The sequence below is a fragment of the Notothenia rossii genome (genome assembly GCF_949606895.1).
Source record: "Notothenia rossii genome assembly, chromosome: 5".
NCBI classification, from domain to species: domain Eukaryota; kingdom Metazoa; phylum Chordata; class Actinopteri; order Perciformes; family Nototheniidae; genus Notothenia; species Notothenia rossii.
The window spans coordinates 66,082,798-66,106,687 of NC_136903.1; the positions used below are offsets into that span (position 1 = coordinate 66,082,798).

General features: G+C 37.3%; 1 protein-coding gene across 3 annotated transcripts in view; it reads left to right on the forward strand.

Annotated features, from left to right (window-relative positions):
* LOC307041993 (metabotropic glutamate receptor 4-like) overlaps positions 1–23,890 on the forward strand; it is a 211,834-nt gene that overhangs the window by 110,235 nt on the left and 77,709 nt on the right. For all 3 annotated transcript variants that reach the window (XM_079685624.1, XM_079685626.1, XM_079685625.1), the window contains one exon: positions 22,635–22,851. In XM_079685624.1, the coding sequence (XP_079541750.1) occupies positions 22,635–22,851 (217 nt within the window). The remainder of the gene's footprint in view (positions 1–22,634; positions 22,852–23,890) is intronic.

Below are 23,890 nucleotides of genomic sequence, written 5' to 3' on the forward strand. Positions count from 1 at the left end.
AGAACATCTTTAATGTGTTACCCAACAACGTCCAAAACACATCCTTGGAATGTTGCAGGCAAAACGTTCCACCTTTGTTAACATATCACATTAAAGGAACATTTTATAAAACACTTTCTGTCATCTCAGGCCTCAATAACATCCTGAAAACATTTGCAGAATGTTGCTTGGAGAATGTTCTTCATTTGTTATCATGTAACATTAAAGGAACATTTTATAAAACCCTTTCTGTCATCTCAGGCCTCAATAACATCCTGACAATGTTTTCAGAATGTTGCTTTGAAAATGTTCTTCATTTGTTATCATGTAACATTGAGGGAACGTTTTATAAAGAACATCTTTAATGTGCTACCCCAAGAGCGTCCAAAACACATCCTTAGAATGTTGCAAGGAAAACGTTCCACCTTTGTTAACATATCACATTAAAGGAACGTTTTATAAAAAAACTTTCTGTCATCTCAGGCCTCAATAACATCCTAAAAACATCATCTGAATGTTGCAGTTAAAACGTTATGTCTTAGTTAACCTTAAACCTTATAGGAACATTATTTGAACAAATAAACATCTTAAAAACGTTCTTTGAACATCAGATTAAAACGTTTCTTTAAAACCTTTTAGAACCAATAGGTAACATTAGCCAAAGTTGTGAGAACGTTCCCCGCTAGCTGGGTAAGTAAGGCTTTTTATTCCCTTTTACATACATTTAAAAACCTTCAAACATTTTCTGTCAATTAAAGTTTGAATATACATTTCAAGCTTTTCCTGTATCTCTCTAAGAAGTTCACACTGTACTGAATTTAAGCTTTGTTTCTGGGTTTTATTGTGTGAAAAGATGCAAGCCTCAGTACTCAGAACTTCCTTACCTACTTTGGATCACAATCAAGACAAAAGCTGGTCAATAGCCTGATTTTATGGCTATAAATGAAAGGAGACTCCATTAGTTTGGGCTTTCAAGTCTTTTTACTGCTTTTTCCCCTGGCTTTGCAAACTCTGTGTAGATATTATTAACACATGCAGAGCTGCTGCCATCAGCACCTTGCATACTAATGAAAATCATGGAAACATTTTTATTGTCGCTCTCCCAATGTATTCACTATTAACAGCTAGCAGCTACCCAACCCATGAAAAGAGGAAAATAATAAATAAAGATAGCTTTTATACCCGAGGCTTTGCTTGCACCTGCATCCTCAAAGTGATACTTATGCTTGTGGAGCATACTCGGCAACGTTGTTTTGCTGAATTAATCAATCGGAGATGCATTCAGTGATGCATTTGTGAAGAAAAGTTTCTCAAAAGCAATACTTAGAAACCGGAGTGGAGGTGCAGAAGTGATGGCAGACTAGGTTTTGGGTGATTTAATTCAAAACAGGAAGCCGTTTTTATGAAAGGAGAAATGTTCAGACTCATACTGTAGCATGTTGTAAATGTCTGTAATATCACCCTATTATATTTCTAAAGTCCAGAACTTCTAACAAGGTCATTGTGCTTGTGATTTATCTCGCTGACCAGAAAGAGAAAAGCAATCACTTTCCTGAGTACAACCATACTTGACTACAGTCCCAGACCATAAATCAATACAATCGCCCACTGACTGTTATTGTGAAATTCATTTGAGGCAATTTATTCCAGTGGCGGTGCTTTTTATGCACTGACTGTTTGGATGTTTTATTGTTTTTGAACTCGTTTTTAACACTGTTGCCTTGGACACTAGAAAGACCGGTACCACTTTACAATAAGACTACCCTTATAAAGGATTCATAAAGGATTTATAATTAGGTTGTAAACACTTTTTTAATCATTAAGAATCATTTATAAACCAGTTCTAACATAACATGTTGATGTACTTTGTTGTACATCAACACAGGCTCACTATTTGGGAAGGTGACTAAGCCTTATATTGGCTACTTAGCGAGAATCAACTCAGTGAATAACAGATACCAAGGATGCTGGCTGATGAAGAAGACGAAGTAAGCTAGGTAACCAATATAAGGCTTAGCAGTACAGATACATGTGGGCTCACTATTTGGCAAGCAACCGGTCACAGTTGCCCTGTTTATCTCATGTCTTATAAAAGCTTATTAATGACTTATAAAGTGTTCACAACCTAATTAATAAATGAATTACAAACTATTCGTAAACCCTTTATAAGGGTAGTCTTATTGTAAAGTGCTACCGAAAGACCTATTATGGTACCAATTACGATATGGCAGATGATTTTATTTTTTTCTTAAAAGATAAATAATTTGGTCTATAGAATGTCAGATAATAGTGAAAAATATCCAATGTGATGTATATCCTAATTACAATAAAACCGAGAAAAGCAGCACATCCTCACATTGAAGCTGAAACAATGGAATGGTTTTGCAAAAAAAGAAGAAGCTCAGATTCGTTTAAAATATAACGCACTTTAAAACGTTGGTGTTGACTTATGGTTATTTACGTCTCAATAGCTTTGACAAACTCCTTCATAGCCTTCATAACATATGTTACGAGTCCAGATATTATTGGAAATAAATGAAAACTTTATGATGGAATACAACTGCAAGGTGGTAATTATAATTTTTCAAAGTAGTATTCTTACATGGTGGAGAAAGGATTTGAGAAAAGTGTGTGGCTTATTAGATCATTCATCGTGAAAATGTACACTTGACAAGACTCAACACTTGACAATTACTTCATTTATAATTGACAGTTTCCACAAACTAATAGATGCAAATTATTTAAAGCCCAACTAACTGTTTTTCTTAGTTTATGGTTGGTTGACTGTCTAAAATCGATTGTGCTTTGCTTTTATTTAATGCTATTCATTCATCAATAAACTCTGAATAAAGACACAATTTCAAAACTGCCAAGAGTCCCTCAGAACCGAAACCAGCAGGCTGGATTAATGATTTATGAGCAATCATGCATATCCAGTCATTTTTGGAGTGAACCATAATAGCTTATTGACCAACAGTGAAGTGAGACCGATGTTGCTGTGAAGGCATTTATAATAGCAAACTCTCCATGTCAACCTTCCCATCTGTTATTTTATTTCACAAAAAGACAACAAATCGTTATATTGAATTGGATCACGACACAGTTTGCATGGGAGCTGTGCATACATGCAGTACAGTATGTCAGTGAAGTACTTCTCAGGGATATGACTGTTTGCCCTTTTTATCTTTGAAGCAAAGGAATACTGTGGCATTTTAATGTTTGTTCAGGGAGAAGGCGCATTAACATTAATGCGCACAAAAGAAAATCACACACAATGTTCAAATAAACCCTTAAAAGGCTGCCTTATTCCCAACTGTTGGGTAGGAAGCTGGAGAACTTACACAGGAGAGGTTTGGATGTAAGCGCTCACAATGGGGGAAAACTACAACCAGAACATAACCTGCCACTACTGATAAGGCTTAAGATTCACTCAAGATTGTGTGTTTTAGAGTCGCGCGGATTAAAGGATGACATACAAGCAACTGCCTTTTTGAAGGGTCAGTGAATGTGACACTCGGTGCGGCGTTGTGGTCTGCCCAGTTTGAGGGATATCATTTTAGGGCAAAGGCGAACACCCGCCTCTTCCTGTCTCTCTAATCCCAGCGGTGCAATCACTTTGATGGTAAGGTATTGATGATATCTCTGGGTCCTTTCTTTATGAGGACGTTCTGTGGCTGTGTTATCAACTGGCATTTTATTTTCTTTGGTTTTACTCTTGATGTGTTTTTATAAGCACACTGCAGAGAACGGACCTGGCAGTGGGATCCCTCCCCCTCCCTTCTCCTTTAAAAACATATTTATAGCCGTTATTAATCTACCAATTGTTGTTATGTGTCAGTCAATTTTATTTAAGCTTGGAGTGTCATCACACTTTATGAGTTAGAATTTAGCTGGAAGCCGTTTGGCCTTCAGAAGCCAAAGAGGATGGAATTCTGCCTTGAGGATTTATCTTCAAAGTTTTGCTTCTTCCGTTCATCTTTATTGATTTTGTTTTGTCTTTTATCTGGCCCAAACTATCCCTAAAACGTCTTCCTCATTAGCTACCAGCTGTGCTGTGTTGGCAGAGGATGTGTGTGTTGGTGTGTGTGTTTTCTACCACCACCATATGGTTTGAAATGGACGGTTGTGGTGTGCTGCTGCGTGTCTCAGTGGACTCGTGAACCTCTGCTGCTGCCGTGTTGGGCGGGGTGTTATCTTTTGTGCTTCTGGCTATTTTTCACCATGTGAGGCCCATATGGATGTCTTATGGGTTGCATCAGTGCGGGTGACAGATGATCAGCCATGCGACGTGGCTGGTGTCCATCTTTTACCCTGTCAGCTTGGATTTGTTTTGATTTGTACTTGAAATACTGGGAGAGACTTAAGCTTGTCTCGATGTTGTTTCTGTTTTTAATCCTGGCAAATAAAATGGTGTCTCTTGTGAAGGTGACAATGTGACCATGAAGTAGCTGGCCACTACACAAGTGTTTATATCACCTTGATAGTTGCTCTAGAAGCACGTCTGTTGCTCACCTTTTAGACAGAAGGAAAAGCACAGGCGTAATTGTTGAACAATAATAAAGGCTGTGTCAGGGTTGAGCAAAGCAGGCAGGAAGGCTACAAGTAACATACAGAGCAGAACTCTCTCCCCCGTGAACACAGTCAACAACAATACGGATCTCACAAAGACTAACAGAAAAAGTAGAACCTAAATGCACACAGGACTAATCAAACAACAAGACACAGGTAAGGAGGGAGGAGAAAACACAGGGGCACAAGGTGAACACAATCAGGTAATCAGGCAAGAGGGAACACAGAGACAGGAAGCAACAGACAAGACAGGGGTTGAATACTTTTCAAACTAAAACAGGAAACCAAAAAGACAGATCTACACAGGACAAAAATAAAACACAATCAGATCGTGACAGGCTGCACACATTTATAAACTCATTTCAGGGCCCTGGCACAGCTCGTACTGACTCACTGGGATGGCCTCAGCTGAGCTTTGTTTATTTTATTAGCTTACCTGCTTTCGTTGTAAGGACAAGTCAATATAAAGCCTACCCACCGTTTTATATGACTCATTTATAATAATTATACTTTTATTTAAAACTACTCTATCTAAATCAATGTCATTAGAATGTTTCTCTTTGAATAATTGTAAAATGTAACATTTGTTGGAAAAGAATGTAAATGTAAAATACTTAATCCTAATCCCCATTTTACATGTTTTGACAAAAGGGCTGTTATAACAGTGTATCATAGGTGTAACATCGGTATAATATGGGTCTAATTATGGTGTAAAAGGGCTTTAATATGGGTGTATTCATGTATAATTTAGGTTCTTATAACAGTGTAATATGGATGTCATGTAGAAAATAGCCATTTATTAATTTTACATCATATTTACATGTAATTTAAGGGTTTGAAAACTTAAATGTCTTACCATTTCAAGATCAGGATTTTGAGGAGTTTGTTTCGATCGTGAAACTAAAGCAAATAAAGCAACCTTCTCAGAGTTCAAACTATACAGTATATACATTAAAATACAGTATTTCAAAAGTAATTTCAATAATAATCGCAACATTTTATAATCATGTGTTCAGTTTTTTAAAAGATTAACATTTGTACAGCCAATCTCAGCACTATTACTCAAACTGTTTTGTTGTGTTAAAAAAAAGAAAACATTAACTTCATAAAGACTATAATGTAATTGTTTTGTTTTTTTCTAAATTGTTTTGGAGAGGTGTTACATAAACTTAATGGTCCTTTTTGAGGACAAAGTCCTCCGAGCTGCTTAATTGCACGGAGATGCTTCTGATAATTAATTCAACCATCTTTAATCTTCATTGGATATGAATGATGGTAGATAAACACAAATATGCATAACCTTCTATTTATTATATGTAATTAATAATTTCAGAAAGTCTAATTTTGGACGATCATCCTTGACATTAGCTATGTTAAGCATTAACTCGACACGTTGGCTTTTCAAATGATGCAACATAAAGATCGTAGAAAACCCCCACGAGCTGAAAGCTGCTTCAGGGCTTATCTATTCTCTGGTTTTATGGATTTGAAATGCTAGAATTCATCATCTTCACCCAAATCTATACACAATCTAAACCACTAGCCTGGAGCTATCATGTAAATACTTCAGTATCAGTAATCTCTTCATTTCCACTTTCATGTCTGAAGTCTCTGGCAGTGTCTGCCGATGTGAGTATGTGACAGTCCTGCTGCCAAACTCTTTAAATAAATGAACGGGTCAAACAGGTGTCTGTCCCAGTTGGCGTAAATCTTCTTTCCTTTTTTCCGTGCTCTGTTATGATGAAGGTGTGTGTGATGCAGTGCAGCCGGGTCTCAATAACCCCTTCTGAGGTTTGAATGACACGCTTCCCTTGAAGCGGCAGGAGGCAGAGCCATATCAGACTGTGATGGATGATGTGAGGAAGCTTTCAATGATGGCTCTGTAAGACTGGACCAGGACTGACTGCGACACACTGAGCTGCCAAACATGGGGCTGGAGTAACACTGGCTCTGGACAGATTGGAGACGTATTGTTGTCTCAAGAAATATTAGCAGAATTCCTGTGTTGTGTCTTCACATCAGACGTGATGTTGTTAACTTTTTTGATGATATCGTTCCTAGACAAGTGTGTAGTTGTTTTTGGCTCTGTAAAACGTCATTCAGCTCTCTAATGAGTCATGGATGTATTTTCTACAAAACTTCAGCAGCCTGAAAAGTTCACTAAAGGTGCCATCTTTGGTGCTCCCAGGGAGGAGAACAGAGAGATAGAGACCCAGATAGCAGGGACTCGATTCCTCACACTCTGTCATAAGGTCTTTAACAGATGGGGGTGCTATATTTAGCATGGGTGCTTCTAAGATCCTTGGAGCCTCTTAAGTATACAAAGAGGTCTGAGATGTTACACTTGAGGCATGTTCCACCTCATCTTTAATTGTGGATCTCTGTTTTTACACCAAATGTTTTTTTATTAAGATATATAAATGGGTATAAAAAGGGTGAGTAATAAGAGACGTTTTCCGCTTTTAAAGTTGGTGTCCAGTAAAGAAAGTACATTCAAGCCTTCAAATCCTCAGTGCAGACTGAAAGCTCTTCTGCAAGAGAATCCGTTACACTTCCTGCACCCAACAGCTTAATTTGACATGCAATGTAAATAGATAGATAGATAGATAGATAGATAGATAGTAAGATAGATAGACACATTTAAAACAACCTTCAGTTGACCAAAGTTTTGTACAGGCAATAACTACAATATTAAATAACACAATGGGAGTACAATAATAAAACAATAATTAAAAACATGATAACAAGCACAATAACTAGAAACATATAAAAAATAAAAATAAAAAACACATACAAATATAGAAATGTGAAAAGAGGTGAGGTTTTAGCTGAGATTTAAAAAGTTCAATAGACTCCGGATATGTGCTGGGAGGCTGTTCCACAGTCTGGGAGCTGCAACACTGAAGATAGATAGATAGATAGATAGATAGATAGATGGATAGATGGATAGATGGATAGATAAATAGATAAATAGATAGATAGACACTTTATTTATCCCAAATTGGAAAATTCTTGTTACAAGAGCAGCAGTGTGTTCAGGCATTCAAATATTTACAAGGTGGAATAAAGTACAGACATAATAAAAACAAAAAAATAAACAACAAATCAAATATAAACTTATCTCCAGTAGAAAATACATATATCACAATATAAAATATTCCGGATAAATAAAAAAAAAATTTTAATAGACCAAAAACAGAAATGTAGATGTATACTCCAGAGCAGAGACATATACATAATATCAATTGCAGAAGTACAATGTGGCTGTTGTGTGAATTGTTCATGGTTATGGAGAGGGAGAAAATAAAACTATGGGGCGGTGAGTTCTCTTCCAGCCAGAGGTGATGTGTTGTACCGGGTTATGGCAGTTGGCAGGAATGATTTCCTGTATCTGTCCTTGTGACATGTGGTGGTAAGGAAGAACTACATTACGTTGTCTGGGCAGTCAGGGGATGTGCTCCAGATTCTGCTCAAAAACAGATCTTCCCTTAAATTGTTGTAAGTTCCATTGCCTAAGTAAACTTAGAAAACGTCCTTTATCTCTTTGCTTGTATTGCAAACAAAAAAATTAAATGCTTTTCCAAATAAGACGTCAGGAACGACTCCGAGAGCAAGAAAACTCCACTTTGCTGGTCCATAAAGGCACTTCTTGCTTCAATTGACTACATTTACCACTAACAATGGTTGGAGTTCCATTTGGGGGTTGCATCATTTACCATTTCAAGGTGTTTTTGTCTTGAATACATCTTGATTAAACAAAAGATAAGACCACTTTCAAAGCATGGAGCTTTCAAGCTGGGTGGGAAGGAGTATATTCTGAAAAGCTCAAAAATATTGAACAGCCTCCTCTTCATCCTTTGTTTGTTTGAGTTTCTTCCCTCCAGGCGGAGATTTAGACTTCCTGGTCTAACAGGGCGAGAAATTCTTTAATCTCCCAGGCCACCAAACTGTTTAATACTCATGATGACTCAGCCTTCCCTTTAACTACTGGGGCCGATGAGGTTTCTGGTGATGCCTAAACAAACTGTAGGTTCTAGTTCTACATTTGCATACGTATCTATATGTTCTGTATCTCTTTTAAACTAAACATGGAGTTCAGATCATTATAATTCTTTGTGTGTAAATGGTAAAATAGTGCTGATGTTAGAAGATAGGCTACTTGTAAAAGTTTACTTATGGTGTGTATGGGTGTATTTTAACATAATGAACTCTTCTAAAGACAACTAAACAACATTTGGTCTCAATGACAGGTCCACAAAGTGCATTCAGAATGTAACCATTGGAAATCAATGACCATCATTTCTTGTGTATTCTTTCTTTTTCTTTTCAAAGCTAACCCCTCCCCCCAACCAACCATCCCCTCCCACCCATACCTTAAAAGCCCATAGAGATATAACATTGATTCCATACTGAAAAAGAAAACAGTAAAAAACTAAATAATATAGTAAATAAAAACAGAGAAATAAACAAATGAAAACCAAATGGTTTTGAAAATAAGTAACATAAAGTAACAGTGCTTGACAGCAAACATGAAATGTGTTATATGTGCTTGCAGGTTATTAAAATAATCTATCAAGCACTTCCATTTCTTATAGAAAGCGTAGGACCATATTTTCGAAAAAGGAAACAGATTTAAATCAAACCTCAAATATATATTATATGGATGTGCTGTAAATCCATAACATTATGCTACTGTATAATTTTTTTAATATCGTTTTCAATAAAATTTGTAAATATACAAAGTAGTAAATTATATACATGAACAAGTACATCTAAAAGAGAAACAAAAGTACCTGCTTTGATTTTTTTCCCTTGTTGTGTTATATCTTTAAACTGAAGAATATAAGCCGGAGCATTGACCCATTATTACTGAATGCCATCAACAGCCACAGCATTCACGAACAAAAAAGTACATTAACCTGTTAAGCCCGAGAGACCCCGGTACCGGGGCCCTCCCGCAACATCTTGCAGGAAACAGTGTCTGAGGGCATGTTCATTTAATAAACTATGAATGTTTTATATCCATGTAACGGGAAGAAACTCTAATCCAACTGATCATTTAAAAACATTTTTCAAGAGAAAACCCACAATGCTAACGCTGAGCCTCTGAATTAGCAACGAGCAAAAAAATGCTAACAGATTTACTGCACCGAAACTCACTCATAAAACCTTATTATTTATCCATTCTGCACATCCAACCCATTGATCTGATCGTGAGATCACACAGAATCGATGGGTACAGACATTATCACTCAATGATACGAACTCGTGACTTTATAAACAAAAACAGACATCAAAACATGTGGCGCTAGGTAGCTAAAAATGCTAACATGGCTTACCTGTGTTGTAGTCTGGTCAAAAGTGGTCTTCAATGGCATTAAAACGATAAAAACACTGCTGAAGTTAATCCATAGGTTAATCCAATGTGTCTGTGTCCCTTTGAAATGATTTCTGATAATCCATAAGCAATAAACCTGCTTTTCTGTTTCCAGATGTCAGAGCTAGAGATAGGTTTGCTCTGATGCAAAACTGTATGCGCGAAGCCCCCACCTTTTTGTTTTACCATGTGTGTGTCTGGGGAAATCCCCCTTCGATTCTATTGGCTCTAATGGTCAGAAAGAGATGTCAATCAGCAAAATCGACAAAGGGGGGCCAGAGATATGGAAAATCCACCCAAATGACCCCAGAAGTGTTTTCTTTTTGCTAAATCTTTCTAAAAAGGTCAAATATCACTTGTTTTGCATCAATCTTGATACAGGGTACTTATTATCTGTTGTACTTTAGATTCCTAAAGCTTTTAGTCTACTAACCCATCATCCAAGGTTAGTTTTCACTATAAGTAAAAAATTATTTTTGGACAGACACTATAATTTACAGTTTTTTACCATGTTCAATCTGAATTTTCTTTAAAATAAAAAACATCTATATTGATTCTGACTTTTCTACATCCAGCTCACAGGTTTATCATTACTTTGAGAAAAAAGATTATTAATTTAACCCTTTTAGAAGGGAAGATATGGTCATTTGTTCTGGGAATGTCATTTTCGAGCCTGAGACCTGAAAAACAGGCTCAGGGCTAAACAGGTTAAATGTTACTGCACTGCGACAAGTTGATTTATCCATCTTTTGTTAGGGTTAATTGATTTCCTTTTTCATATGGTGGAGGAATCGAACAGCTCATTAGGGGGTCAATGAGGTTCTGCCACAGGTTTAAAAAACATTAAAACGTTTTCCAAGTAAAGCTTTTTGCAGCTCAAAGCAGATTCTTCCTGTAAAAACTTTTTAAAGAAATGTCTGGCCTCTTTCCAAAATTCTCCATCAAACACTGAAGCAATGTGTAATACCAAGAATAGCTTCAAATACGCAATGTTTTAGTTTGCAGGCTAATGTGAGTAACATTTATTTGTAATCAATCTCAGGTCAAACACAAAGCTCTGCTCAGTATCAGTAAGGTCATTTGTCTCATCAATTCTCGGCTAAATCAAAGGGATGACAACTTCTACAGCTAATCTGAGCATGCAAAGCAGAGGTGGGACACAAAATCAATATCTGGAAAGTCCTTCAACAGAAAACAGACTTGCACACCAAAGCAACCACACACCAAGGCATCATTTCACTCTAACTGTCTGGGTTACTCATGCTTGTTAGTCAGGTTTTGGTGCATGTACTGTAAGTGGTCTGCAAAGGCTGAAATCCCAAAGTTTCCTCCAGAGGAAGTTTCTCTCTCACAAAACCAGCCTCCCCCTGCCTCACACACATCCATTGTAGCCCTTTGTTTACTTCTGCACATAGTGACATCACTACGTAACACTCACGCTTCTATTGGCTAGCTCTCCAACACATTGTACGGGATAGGCTAGGGGTCAGGACCAATCACAACAGAGCTGGCCAGCTAACCATAATAAGGCCCCTTTAAGTAAAGTAGCAACACACAGTGTAAAAGTACTTTAACATGGAATTACTCTTGCACTCTACATCTTACTACAGTAAAAATGCATTTCTATAAACAACTAAATATAGGATTTAAATACTAAAAGTATGTAGAATGGTTCAGAAAATCTATAAGTAATAAAGCTTGATTCCATACATAAATATAGTGAATAGAATTTACAATGTTGCATGTATGAAGTTGTATGAAATAGAAATACTAGAGTTATTTAAAATTGTACAAAAATAAAGTATTTGACAATGTACTCTTTACTTCAAACCACTGCCTATAGCAATTGATTACATTGCTTTCTGCATTTTTTCATCCACATCATTGTTTTTAATGACCAAACAGTTATTGTCTTTTGAAAGCATATCACTGATTAAAACAAGAAAACCCATACATTTGTTTTTCCCTTACCTATAACAGAGATTGTAATGATTTAAGTTGGGTGTATATTTCAGCTAGAGAAATGAATGCAGCTGCACAGCATTTATTTTGTTATGCCCTATAGTTTGACTTTCAAATTTCAAATACACCTAACACAAAACAAAACAGCACAATACAGACAGAATAAATAAACATAATCATATTATAAAATAGGTGAGGTTTAACTGATGCTGAAGGATAAATAAAAGCAAATCTCCAAGGTATTTCCGACATCACTGAGTTAGTATTTTTCCAGGTTTGAGGACAAACATCTCGAGGCTACTTCCTCATAGTGCTTCACCCTTTACCGTCACACCAGCAGCAAGTTCAACTCAGTTCACAAATCCTTTTTGAACAGAAGACTTACCATCACTTCAGAAGAGCTGGAGTGGGTAGTGGAGAGACTTTGGTTCCCCAGAGTAATCTGAATTATTGAAGCTGGAAAGATGTTGGTCTCAGTGGAAGACAAAGCCGGATGGGCTCAATGTTATTGGCTTTTCCTTCTTCTCTCAATTCAATCGAATGTCAAAAAAATATTAAAGGTCAGATCTGAAAGATGGAAATACTATGAAAAGGTCTGAAGCATGCTCAGAGATTTGATCAGCAACCTCTTGGGGTCAAACATTTGACAGTGTGTTGGACTGCACTCAAATTAAGCAGCATTATGTAGGCTCACAGTTTTAAATGTAAACTCAATCAACACGGAATCAAAAGAAAAAAGAAAATGCGGGGGAAACCAAAAATAAGGTGTCGCATTTGTAAAAGTCCAACCAAATTATGGAGATAAAGCATTTTTTTCCATTGCTATACAGACACTTTTATAATATTGCATCGGTCTGAATCATAGCCAAATGGCCCCATTGTGATTCGTTGTTCATTCCCACAGCACAGAGAATCAGTTTTGTTATATCATTATGCAGGAATTGGTTTTTCTATTCAGAAGGCACAGCTATTTGCTGCTCCACTTACCCTGACAGTAACAAAGTGAAACTTTAATCTCCCCTCAGTGTCAACAGCAGCTGATGGCAATTAAGGAGAAAGCCGGGATATTGAAGAGGTGCGTTTGACTCAAAGAGTTCACCCGCAATCCTTCACTGCTAAATAAAAAAAACTTCTCCTTATATTTACATAATTTCTTTTTAAGGCTTTTAGCTGTGAATGAAAACATCAGTGTGTCTCGATTGTCTTTGGGCGTGCAAATGTTGAGAAAACACTGTATTATATGTATTGTAGTTTTCATTGCAGATTCTATGCCTATAGTCACTGGCCGTTATCTAGTGAAACAACACAAATTAGATTCTGTCACTTCAGTAAATTAAATCTGCAGAAAGCTGGAGCAGAAAACTGCTGGCTTTATCTCTGGCTCAATATAATGAGTATATACACCAACGTTTTTCCCACAGACACTCTGGTTTAATGCAGCCTTTGCTGGGCCGAGGCCAAAGAACGAAGCTCCTGCTGTGTGACAGTGAGCTGCTTCTGTTCTGTAACTCTCTGACACGGAGCAAAACAAAACCAAATATCACTGTTCATGATGTGCAAAAGCAGACCTTTACATTTTAGACCTTGGAAATGTGCAGTTTCTTTAGTGTATGATTATCATGAGTGTTTGTTTCTACATTTACTCTTGTCTAAGGAGCTGCTTAATGCTTGTGATGTTAGTCCAAATGCCTTTGGGCAAACAGTGGTGCAGGAGCGAGTCCTAACATCCTTGCAGGTCTCCCTTGAAAAAGAGATCTATGATCTCAAGGGACCAATCTGATTAAATAAAGGTTTGATCCTGGAATGAGTTAGCATTGTATCTCTCTTCCGGTTTCCTCTTCAACCATTTTTTGATTGTGTTTTTGGTTAGATACATGATGTAAGGTGTTTGGTTAATACAAGCTTAAGGAATGTTAACGTTTCATTTTCTGACAATAAATATGTCGGTAAAGACTCCACTTCTTAAAGGTAATCTATTATGCATAATACACCTTTTCATGCATTTTATACATAAACATGTGTCCCCTCTGTGTAAAGAGATTCTGAAAGTTTCAGGAACAAAGACTCGCTCTCTTTTTCTCCTGATCCATTTATATAAAAACCTGTCAGAAAATGAGAAGATCAGATCTTTGCCACTTTATGATGTCTTAACGATTTTTTGGCTTGTGACACCATTAGCCAATCACCAACCAAGGTAACACCCCCCCCCCCCCACCTTATTATTATCATTATAATTGGAACTACGGTTTAACACATAACTGTTCATGTAACTGTGTGTAAGTAGATAACAAACTGTCCTTCACTGCAAACATCGCTGCTACAACCCGCTGCTGCAGATACACGCTTTACAACATCAGGAGGATACGTCCCCAGCTGACCCAGAAAGCGACGCAGGTTCTGGTCCAGGCTTTCGTCATCTCACGCCTAGACTACTTCAACTCCCTCCTGGCTGGTCTACCTGCATGTGCCATTCGACCTCTGCAGCTCATCCAGAATGCAGCTGCTCGTTTGGTCTTCAACCTTCCTAAATTCTCCCACACCACGCCGCTCCTCCGCTCCCTTCACTGGCTTCCGGTAACTGCTAGAATCCACTTCAAGACACTGGTTCTTGCGTACCATGCTGTGAATGGATCTGGCCCTTCCTACATCCAGGACATGGTTAAACTGTACACCCCACCACGTACACTCTGCTTTGCATCAGCCAAACAGCTTGCTGCACCCTCACTGCGAGGGGAACCCAAGTTCCAATCAGCAAAAACATGTGGGTTTGCTATCCTGGCTCCAAAATGGTGGAATGAGCTCCCCATTGACATCAGGACAGCAGAAAGCTTACACATCTTCCGGCGCAGACTGAAAACTCATCTCTTTCGACTCCACTTATTAGCGATAGAACTATTAACAAAGCACTTGTATACTAATAAAGGACTGGCTTATCTAAAGCCAGTTGAGTAGCACTTGAAATGTTTTAGCTCTATGAAACCTGATGTACTTATATGATTCGGTTTTCTTCAAGTTTGTACTTTGTTGGTCGAACGCACTTATTGTAAGTCGCTTTGGAGAAAAGCGTCAGCTAAATGCAATGTAATGTAATGTTATGTAAGTGATATGGATATCTGATGAACAAGCTGAGAATGCCTCAGGGTAATTTAAGGGTATTTTCTATTTTATCAAAACACGTTGAGTAATGTGATTACATCCTGGCATGGCAAATGTAATCATAACCTAATCTTACATTTTAGCCATTACAACGAGATCTGAAAATAAAACATTACTTAATTAATTTATCCTTATTTAATCAGGTATTCTCATTGAAATCAAGATGCTCATTTCGATAGAACATCTTCGAACGTGAAAAAACAAACATGGCCAGACAAAAAAAAAGTACACACGGCATAAGAGATTACACCAGTCTACTAAATAGATTAAAACGCAAAAATCAGCTGAGACATTCAAGTCTTTAAATCCTCTGTAACAGCAGCATTAAACAGTCCTGAGATCTGGTTTGGTGAGCACTGGTTTTAAAATTGAGAATAGCAGTGATAATCAGAGACACCTTTTGCATCAGACCTTCATAAATAGATTGTAAAAAGGCTCATTAAATAGAAAGAAGTTCTCTTTTTGCCTACTTTTTGGTACACAGTCACATTATTTGCCTGTGAGGAAACCCAAAGCACAGTGATGAACTGAGTTCTTTAGAGATGGAGCCGGCAGCAAGAGCAAAAAGATATCTCTGCCGTCACGCAGAGATATTTTCCTGTCCTCAAGACGCTAGTCCCTGAAGAATAAATTCTGGTGGTACACTGCCGGTGTACCACTAGTCAATACATGTGGAAGCATTTTTCAATTGAACTAGTTCTTCAACTGATTCTTATTATCCATTTACAGATTATTTCCCCGATAAAATGTAAGCAAATTGTGAGTTGACTGGGCTATGGCTTTGGAGTTTGGGCACTTTGCTTACAATATTAGTCCTTAAATAAAAAAATCTTACTTTCAGTGTTATTCACCAGAATGCAGTGTTTTTTCCTTGAGGATTAAAACATGTGTTGAATCTTTTCCGTTGCACATACCGTAAAACATTGCCAAAAGCCGCTCTGCTGCGTATTTTCACACGTTTCTCGACCTGAAAATCAATAGAATTGTGTGAAACCATTGTCAGCATTGTGTATTGCCTACATGGGCCTCCTTATATTGTATTTACTATGGTCGTAGTTTTTACCATGTTTTTGTTCTTCTTTTTAATGTGCTTGTGTTTGTTAGTTATTGACATGTTTTTGCCCGTGAATTTGATATGTAATGTTAAAAATGCTCCAGTTATTGGTTGTGTTGTAAGTATTATATCCCTGTTATCAAATGGCTGGGTCATGAGGGAACACAGCTTGACTTAGCTCCTGCTCTGTTGAAAACTGCGCTCGTCTGTGCTGAAATGAGATTTCCAAGTAGTGATGATAAACTGTGTTTACCCATCCATGTTTTCCATATACAAGCTGATTGAAGCAGATGCTCTGCATGTGGAACGCACTGCAGGATGCAAGGATCTGTCAGGTGTCTGAATTATAGATGCAAATGTAGTCAGCTATTTTGCATCCCAGCATAATTTGCACTGAAAAATCCAGCACCTACACCTCGGGTCCCAACATTATCATCATGGAGTTGCTCCTCATCTCTACAGGACACTCTACAAAGGAAACAACAGTTGAGATAAATGTGGCGCCAGACAGTCACTAAAAAGTCCTAAGTGATGTTGTAAAACATAAATTAATGCAACACAATATTTTTATGCCAAATTATGATTTTCGGAGAGGCTTTGGGACCTTGGGTGATCTCAAGGCATTTGAAAATGCTAATAAGAAATGTCTTGACGTCAAAAGGTCACATTTCTAATTAGTGAGAGAGAGTGAGATGTCAAATCACAGACATGGTCCAGAATATGACTGATCACAACAATCACCTAAATATCCATGCCTATCCCCTCGCATAGAGTACATATTTGTATCACTATAGCGGTTGTGTTTTTGCATTTAATGCAAGTAGTCTTGAGACTCAAATGTAATGTGAGACAGGTGCTGCAGTAACAGCTACTTTTCTACAGTTAAATGGACATTATGTGTTTTAATAGGAAATGATTAACACTAAAATGCATTAATGTTAAATTCGGAGAAGACACATTTTTTGCTTCAAATTATCATTAGGAACTAAATGTTGATTGCACAGTTTAATGGCTATACATTAATGCACGCTTAGATTGGATCCCTATAAGCTTTGCTTTCAATATGTAGTTTTTTTGGCCACTGGGTACAATCTCCTAGAGAATGAAGGCTCGATTTACCGCACAATGGAAGGGCGTCAACATCTGGCAAACAAATCCAGCGCTTTTACTTTTTCCAATTACAAATGGTATAAATTCAACTTCTGTGTGTTACTATCTGCAGTAGAGAAAATGTTGGATGGATGAACTACCAAAGTAACCATGGAGTACCAAATGCAGTGTGTTCTGTGCATTGCTGCCAAAAACTTTCCAATGAAAGCAGCTAATTATAGCTCAAAAGTCGCTAAAAGTTGCTAGATGATGTCATAGGCCTACTGCATATTGGTGGCAACATCTTTACATGGTGAATCTATAGTTTGCCGTGTGGGAGAGACTGACTGACGGCATTGGGGATTAATTACAATATCATTTAATATACTTCTTGCTTTTTTACCTTATTTCTTCTCCGATTCTGTTTTCGGCAGCAGCGCCAACAAAAACAACACTCAAAACTCTAGGAGGGAGCTGGAAAGTGGTGTTTTCCCAATTACATTTTCATCATTCATTTTCTATTCTAAAATAAGTTAAGTCATTGTTTTCACACTGCTTACATGCGTTGATAAGTTAGATCGTGCACTCTTCTGGTGTCTCTTGGCTAATTGCCACCTGTCAGCTTGACAGTCAGTGACATAGTGTAACAGAATACTGCTATTTCTGTCCCAAAAGTGAACCTGCTAATAGTCCCAAAAGTGGATCAGCTTTGCACTTTGTTGAGCCCTGAGAAGAAAATGTGTTGAGTGTCTTAGATAAATAATTCACAGTCAGGGGAACACATTAATTCACTATCACCCCATTCACAGGTAAGGCATTTCCTCTAAATTAGGGCAAAATGGTAAATGGTCTGGATAGGTTGAAATCCAAAAGTACACACATGTGGTACTTTTCTCATTTATAATCCATAATTCCATTTTTATGTAAAAATCGCAGAGCAAAAGTTAGCTGCTAATGGTAGCCACCAGAGTGGCTGCTGCTTCCGGTCTTGGCTATGCGGCAGTCTAACACACACACATTACCAAATAAGGACTATGTGGGAGTCCCCATAGATTCCAATGGCTCTGACGGTTAGAAAGATATGTCACATGTCAAAATCCAGCAGGGGGAGCCAGAGATATGGAAAATCCACCCAAATGGCCCCAGAAGAGTTTTTTTTTTGCTAAATCGGTCTAAAAAGGTCAAATATCGCTTGTTTTGCATCAATCTTGATACAGAGTACTTATTATATGTTGTACTTTGGATCCCTAAAGCCTTTAGTCTACTAACCCATCATCCAAGGTTAGTTTTCATCTATAAGTACAAAATATATTTTGGACGGACACTATAATTTACAGTTTTTTCCCATGTTCAATCTGAATTTTCTTTAAAATAAAAAACATCTATATTTATTCTGACTTTTCTACATCCAACTCACAGGTTTATCATTACTTTGAGAAAAAAGATTATTAATTTAACCCTTTTAGAAGGGAAGATATGGTCATTTGTTCTGGGAATGTCATTTTTCGAGCCTGAAACCTGAAAAACAGGCTCGGGGTTTAACAGGTTTTAAGACCATCACCATATAATGAACACTGCCATCAAATATGTTCAAAATGTGATCTGGGCTCTGGATTTGCATGTATACAGTATGGTCCCTGTAACATCCGCATCATAGCACTATTTTTTGTTCAATCTGAGCAATAGTATTAGGTAAACAAACATTATATATATACATGAAGACTATGTATATATTTTAGTTTTTGTGTTACAGAACAATACATTGTATTTTCTTACACCCCTACTTCAAATAATGTTTGTTCATTTCAGATGTGAGATACTGTAGATAATAAGATTCTCTGAATCTTAATCCTTGCTGCATGTTGTGCATACTCAGTTATCTTATATTCTGCAGACCACCTTGACTTTCCTGGTTATTTGTCAATATCATTTGGTGCAGTGCAGGTCCATCTGATCCTTTATGTGGGTGGGAATAATGAAAGGGCAGCTGAATGAAGATAAGGGCAACACACCTGGCTATTAAACAAGTCCGTTTTTAATTACAATAACATAACAACACAATAAGTTCATTTCCATGGACACTGGCGCTTTCTCATTTTACAGAACAAAGCATTTTTCAGTATTTAAAGGGATGCCTGTACTCCACCACAGAGATTTCCCCTCACTGGAAAAGTAGTCATACAGAAAAAGGAGCCCTTAAGCTGCATTAAGTTTCCGCCTTTCATTCCTTGAATAACCTCAATCAGAAGGATGTTAGGGTTTGTAAGACAAGCTCTTAAAACATTCACTCTATGAATACACTCAGTTCCATTATTATGTTTCCATATCATTATTTCATGTTTTCCCCCTGTTCAGGCATTCTCAGGGAATTATCTCAGGGTCCTGGTTCTGAAGTGAGTTACCTCAGGGACTCCGGCCTCTAACCTGTCTTAATAAATATGTTTCAAACCCAGCTGGGGAAGCTTGGACACGCAGTGGATAACGCTGCAGTGCAGGAGACTGAAAATACCACAAACAAACCACATGTTCCAAACAAGAAGGGAAACATGGCTTTTTTCTTTTTTTGTTTCCATGGAAATATCAGCACGTTATCCCAGATACTACATGGTGTGATGTTAATATAGTACAATTATTGGATGATTTCAGTTTAGGTTCTGACAATAATCAACTTAAACACACAAACAAACAAAAGACAAAAGCTGTAACCAAAATCCATACCATTAGTGTATGCTATGTACAGTACATCATATTAATTGTCGTATTCAACTATTTAGGCACTTGGTGTACAAACATTTCAAAGAGACGTCAAACTATTTGTTTTTCATGATCTTTTTGGGCCTGTTTACCACCACCTACAATTTACACCATTACACCTATAATTATAACCTTTAAAGAGCTCATTCAGCTGTTAGCAGCTCCTTGATGTTCTTGTGCGTTGAATTGTTGGAGAACAGTGTGCATCAACAGCAGCCTTTACATTTGAAAGTATTCAATCTGCGTTTTCAGTGCTGATAGTATGATTTGTAATTCTTCTAATGTGACCTAATGCTTTTTGTTTTGATTTGAGACATAACTACAGATTCAATCTAACATTAGATTTGGACATGCAGAAGCATAAAATAACACAGTGAAAATAAACTTTTATTAGTAATTACTTTTAGTATATAGCATAAACATACAATTAAATGCACAACATACAAAGACTAAAAGTTCTTATACTTATAATCATAGTAGGCATGGCCCGCTTTACTAAAATATGATAAGGCTGCTCTCCTCGCTGCTATATTACTGACTGACTTGAACGTTGTGACTTGCATTTTTTTTTTTTTAATACTAAATACAGTCAGCCTTCTTGAGATTTCATGTCTCCTGGTAAATTGCTCCAAATGTAATCCTGCAGTCATTTAGATTTGGATCCAGAAGAGCCTTACCCATTAATTTAGACTAAACCTTGACTATACAGTATCTCCAAGAGACCAAAGAGCCTTCACACTGACACCATCTTCCCGTTTCTCTTTTAAATAAAACTCCTTAATTCAAGGTTTTCAAAATGAATTTGAGACTGGTCTTTGGCACACACACATAATGAAAATGCCTTCTCATTAGTATCCCAAAGATCGTTTTTAAGATCCCTTCTAATTACCTTTTCACATTCCTTCCTTTTTCTTGCTGGGCTGTATTTTCTCTTTGTACATGCAATGTATCAAAGGCAATAAGAGGCCAAGGGAAAGTCAAAAGACTTCAGGCCAGTTAATTTGTCATGTTTTATACAGATACGTGTGTGGGGTGGCAGTAGTGTTCATCTTGGTGTGTGTCCCAGCCTACAGGTCTGCTGTCTGTGATAATGAAATGCCACATGTGGCAAAGAGGCATCCAGAGGGAAAACAGAGCAGTTTTTCATTAGGATCATATTTCTCTGTGTGCACCTTCTCCTCATTTTGTTTAGAGACACACAAAAAATGCCGATCCTCATCGAAAAGGCACATTGTATCATTACCAGGAAACACCTTGGCCGTCTGTTTGATGAATCACTGAGCGCCATAGCGATGGGAAATTCAATCCATGCAAACACAGTTTAGCTGTAAAAAAAACGGTGACAATGAAAAAAAGCAACACGACCATCACCAAAATTCTAAAACGACGGTCACTAAAGACAGACATTTTGCTTTATCTGACCTATTTATTTATTTTATTTAAGTCTGTTATGTAACGTTTGTCTTTCTGTAGCACAGTGAGAACTTAGGAGCAGAGGGAGCAACAGAAGCCAGCCATGATGCAAGTTATTGCATAAAGCTTAACTGTTCTAAAAGCTGCTGCTGGCTCCTTTGTTTTTGATCAAAGTAAGACGCTACATTTATGCTACCTAATTTTGAGGTGTTTAAAATAGGCTGTGTGAGGTGACATGGTGTGTTTCGCAAGTGACCCCTACTAATGGTCTGACATGCTCATTATCTCAGACTGTAAACTGTCTGGGCTCCTGCAGGAACACTGAGGCTGTGTGCTTACAGTCTCAAAATGATATTGTTGCATCAGACCTCGGCCTGAAATTCAGGTTTTAATGTGTCAAATAATAAGAATGAAGATGAACCAAATTACTATTTTGGCCTACCGTCATAAAACATATCAATATTAATAATAATAAAACCAGTGTATTGCCAGGTACGTTTACACATAAAGGAACTTGCTTCGGTGTACAGTATGGTGGTGCAAACATACAACATAAGAATATAAGTAAGTAAGTAAGGGTAGGTCAAAAATATAATGGTAATAAAAATAAAGTATTGTTAAGTAACTATTTTGCATTAAAAAAGGATAAAGACAAGTATGTACACCAAATCTAAAAATACAAAATAACCTAAAAGTTAAAAAAACAAAAAAACGTATTGATTTATGTGTAAACAGGATTAAGATTTTTTTTTTCCATGGGTTTATCTTAACCACTCTTTTAAATCATTGATTTTACAATATAAGTGTTGTTCTAATTGCGAATTGTGCTCTACTTATAAATAGTTTGGATGTCTCAATGATCTGAGACAGGTGCTAACTATGCCTCCAAGGTCGAAACTAAACACAATTAGCCATCATCCAGTTTATACTGTATGCCCCACTTCTCCGGAGCAAAGTATATACTGTAGTATAAGAAAACTGATGACACTTTTTTGTTTGCCACTGCACTAAATTAAACATAATTTGGGACTATTTATTTAAATATTGTCATTTGTATTCCTGTTTAATCTGTTATTTTGTATATTGTCTTATTTTTTGCCTCTTTTAAATCAATCTATTATTTCCTTGTTTTTTTGTACTCATATGATGCCTTTATATATTTTCTAAAGCAGTTTTCTTCTTGAATTTGAAGCACCTATACAGTATATGCCTCTATTGCCCTTATATTACTCCCACCTCCAGAAGCTGCTTATAATATTATCAATTTTCTTCCCTGTGCAGATTCCCCAGGTGAGCTACGCCTCCACAGCTCCAGAGCTAAGTGACAACACCCGCTATGACTTCTTCTCCCGTGTGGTGCCTCCGGACACCTACCAGGCCCAGGCCATGGTGGACATTGTGAAGGCCATGCGCTGGAACTACGTCTCCACTGTGGCCTCAGAGGGGAACTACGGAGAGAGCGGCGTCGATGCTTTCATTCAGAAGTCTCGGGAGGACGGTGAGTACACTCTGCCTCATATATCATTACTGCACAGCACCGGGCGTGGGAAGATATTACCCCTGACAACGACTCTATTGTAGGCATTTCGTGAATCTCCGAGACAAGCAAGCACAAATCAATCAGCGAGGTCAAATGTTAAATTTCAACCTAGGGAATTACATAGCTGGAGGTTGATTAAAATCTCAAATGTGTACTATCACTGGAAATACAGAGGACTAAAATAGGCAATGTTTTTTGTTTTACAACTACATATTTTCATACAGTAGGATGTGAACGACTTTTAAGCACCATTAAATCCAGCCGTACACAACTTATTTTCTCACATTTAAGCCTTTTTCTTTGGCTATGCAACGGAAGAAACAGTGGCAGTCTCCTGTCAGTGTCTAGACTAAATCTGCTCTCACAGTACTGCCATTATTATTATTAAAAATGTATTTGTTTTTCCTTTTTTAACCAGCAAAGTCGCAATGTAAATACAATGAATTATTGTCTACATTTTCCTGGTCAATGGCAGCAAAACCTTTAGTCACAGGCACAGAACATAAGACTCTAACCCCAAATAGGCCATAAAATCATCATTACAAATAAATGAAATTATCTTGAATGACACTCATTACTTACCTACATGGAAAAAATAGATTACAGTTTAAGTCCAAGCAGGATTATGCACATTATGTGATGGTTTAGCTGGTTATAATGGGGAGCTTTGTTCTGTCAGAGTGAAGTCAGATGACAGCTGATGAATTCAGTGTTTATTGTCGTGTTGCTCTTTGTCAGCTGGATGTGTAAGTAGGCAGCTGTTTGCAGCAATTAGCCTTAACAACATGATAAATGACTGTATGCAAGTGTAGCGATGGAGTGAGATTTATTTGGAGTTTTTATGTCACCTAGTGTTCAAATATTGCTCATTACACAATGTGAAGCACGCAAAACACATTTGCACCATAAATTAGGATTAATGAGGATAACCATTTTCTTTGAATCTAGAAATGGTTTTGATTTAGATCTTTTACAAGCATAGATCCCAGTTTAGATT